Source organism: Euphorbia lathyris, chromosome 2 (genome assembly GCF_963576675.1).
Source record: "Euphorbia lathyris chromosome 2, ddEupLath1.1, whole genome shotgun sequence".
Classification (NCBI taxonomy): Eukaryota; Viridiplantae; Streptophyta; class Magnoliopsida; order Malpighiales; family Euphorbiaceae; genus Euphorbia; species Euphorbia lathyris.
The window spans coordinates 76,745,197-76,747,362 of record NC_088911.1 but is presented as its reverse complement, the minus strand read 5'-3'; the positions used below and the strand labels follow the sequence as shown (position 1 = coordinate 76,747,362).

The 2,166-nt window shown below is 34.9% G+C and overlaps 1 protein-coding gene across 3 annotated transcripts; it reads right to left on the bottom strand.

The window, feature by feature from the left end:
* Positions 1–435: 435 nt before the first annotated feature.
* Positions 436–1,558, bottom strand: LOC136218655 (non-specific lipid transfer protein GPI-anchored 6-like). Of its 3 annotated transcripts, none has more exons than XM_066005679.1 (3): positions 1,055–1,558; positions 892–984; positions 436–692 (listed from the first exon to the last, which is right to left on the bottom strand). In XM_066005679.1, exons 1-3 carry the CDS (start codon positions 1,380–1,382, stop codon positions 625–627), a joined length of 489 nt encoding a protein of 162 aa, XP_065861751.1. In that variant the 5' UTR covers positions 1,383–1,558; the 3' UTR covers positions 436–624. The 3 variants fall into 3 exon arrangements, with proteins under 3 accessions (XP_065861751.1, XP_065861752.1, XP_065861750.1); XM_066005680.1 differs by having other exon boundaries at positions 436–689; XM_066005678.1 differs by having other exon boundaries at positions 436–699; positions 1,055–1,554.
* Positions 1,559–2,166: the final 608 nt, after the last annotated feature.

Genomic DNA, 2,166 nt, shown 5'->3' with positions numbered 1-2,166 from the left:
AGATCCGAATGTTCGAAACGGCCTAAAAGATGAAATTTGGATTGCAGATGCTTTTCTACAGATTTGGATTTATGAAAAATATATGTTACATTGTTGTTTGATGTTTTTTATACCTTTTATGGTTTTCTTTACTCTTTGTAGTCATTTTCATCCATTGGTGGATCTTGTATTGATTTTAGCTTTTACTTATTTGAACTTTTATTTTTTATATTTTAGTTGTTGTACTTCTTTTTTTTTTTCATCTAATGAAATACTAAGCACATTTCTAAAAAAAAAAAAAAAAAAAAAGCATTAAAAGGAAAATTAAAAAAAGAAAAAAAGAAAAGAATTCGAAGTTGGTTACGTGGAAGTTGCAATCCAAACAGTTGCAACACTATGGAAAGGGTGAATGAATAATTAAGGTGGTTGAAGCAGACAGGCAGGTCACATGGGACAGAAGAGAACATTAATTGCTAATATTAAAGACCCAGACCCAGACCCTACCTTACCTTACAAAACATACAATAGAATATGAAGAGACAATTATATATATATGCTCATCCAATAAGAGTAATAGTAATAGAAATAGTAATTAATGTTTTGTTTTGTTTTAGTATATTGTAAGAGAAGATGTTAAAAGCCAAATCAGTAATCCACCGCCACCAACCCATCTTCCCTTTCCACCATCACTCTTTTCCTCTGCACTGCTACTGCTATTCCCTTAAAACATGCAAACATTACATATAATATGCTTAAATCAACTTTTAATTGAATAATCAAATGAAGAGAGATTATAATAAAATATATTATTGGATCTTAACTAGCCTTTTAGGTCAAAGGTCATATTAATTAATTAAAACATGCTACCCTTCAAGCACATGGTACATTCAAGACATTCAAATATAAACATACCAGGTGTAGGTGTTGGTGTAGATGATTGAGTGAGATTAGCAAATCCGGCAAAAACCTTGGCATCTGGTGAGGTGGGAGGCAAGTGTAGAAGATCTGCATCCATATATGTATATGAGCAGAAATTGAAGAAGATAGAAAAGATAGAAAAGGAAAAGGTAGCTACCGATGCATTGAGTAATATTAGCAGGGGCTTTGCAAGCAGATGGAAGAGTAGCAGCAAGGGTAGCATTTACTTTGAAACCAAGATTAGGATCATCTCTATCTTTTATTAGAATACATATGCATTTCATGCTCTTTTCTAATACTTGTTTTAGCCCACTGCAGCAATCCATCGTTGGTGCTTTTGCTTTTCCTGCTGTTCCCACGTATGGAATACAGGTTGCAAGACCCAATAGTTTGTCTGCGCATTCTGCTCTGTCTTGCTCAAAATTTGCACTTCCATAACCCACTACCATTATTAACACTATCATTCCCACACTTATTGATCCCATTTCACCCACCCTTTCCCAACCAAGATGCCCGACGATACTCTTTTATATATATCCTTAACTTCTATACTGTCTGTTACCTCTATTAAATACATTTCATTATCGTATCAGTTGAATTTTGACATTTCATGTGCCATTTAAAATTGGATTCAAACCCTTACATTCAAATTAAGGATAAAGTAGTTTACAACAACAACAAATGGACAATAAATGCATTACGCCTATGGTAGGAGGAGCATTCATTTATACACTTGCCTAAACGGTGCCTTCATTACCCTCATTCTATACCATACATATATATCCCATTGCATCATGTGCTCGTATATTAAATAAACAGTTGAATATATTATAATAAGGGTGTTGTTAAACCCAGCTCCAAATTCCCAACCCTAGCCTCGTGAAAGGACCAAAATGCCCTTTCATAGGTTATGAGGTGAAAAAGCTATTTTTTTTTTGCCTTTCCGTCACGCGGGCGTGTGGCTATCACGCCTTGTGGGGCGTGATAGCCACACGCCCGACCATACGGTGAGGCGTGATAGCCACACGCCCGCGTGAAGGAAAGGGAAAAAAAAATAGGCCATTAAACCCGTAAATAGACCGTTAAACCCGTAACTATAGAATTGTACTTAAAACCTAAAAATATCATACAATTTTAACTAAAATCAGTAACAATAATATAAGTTCATGAATAAATATTATTAATTACAACACATAAAACTAATATAATCTAGTCCAAGCCGCTCTCCTTTCAGCGTATCGATTGTCCAAGTGACGAACACTCGGATCA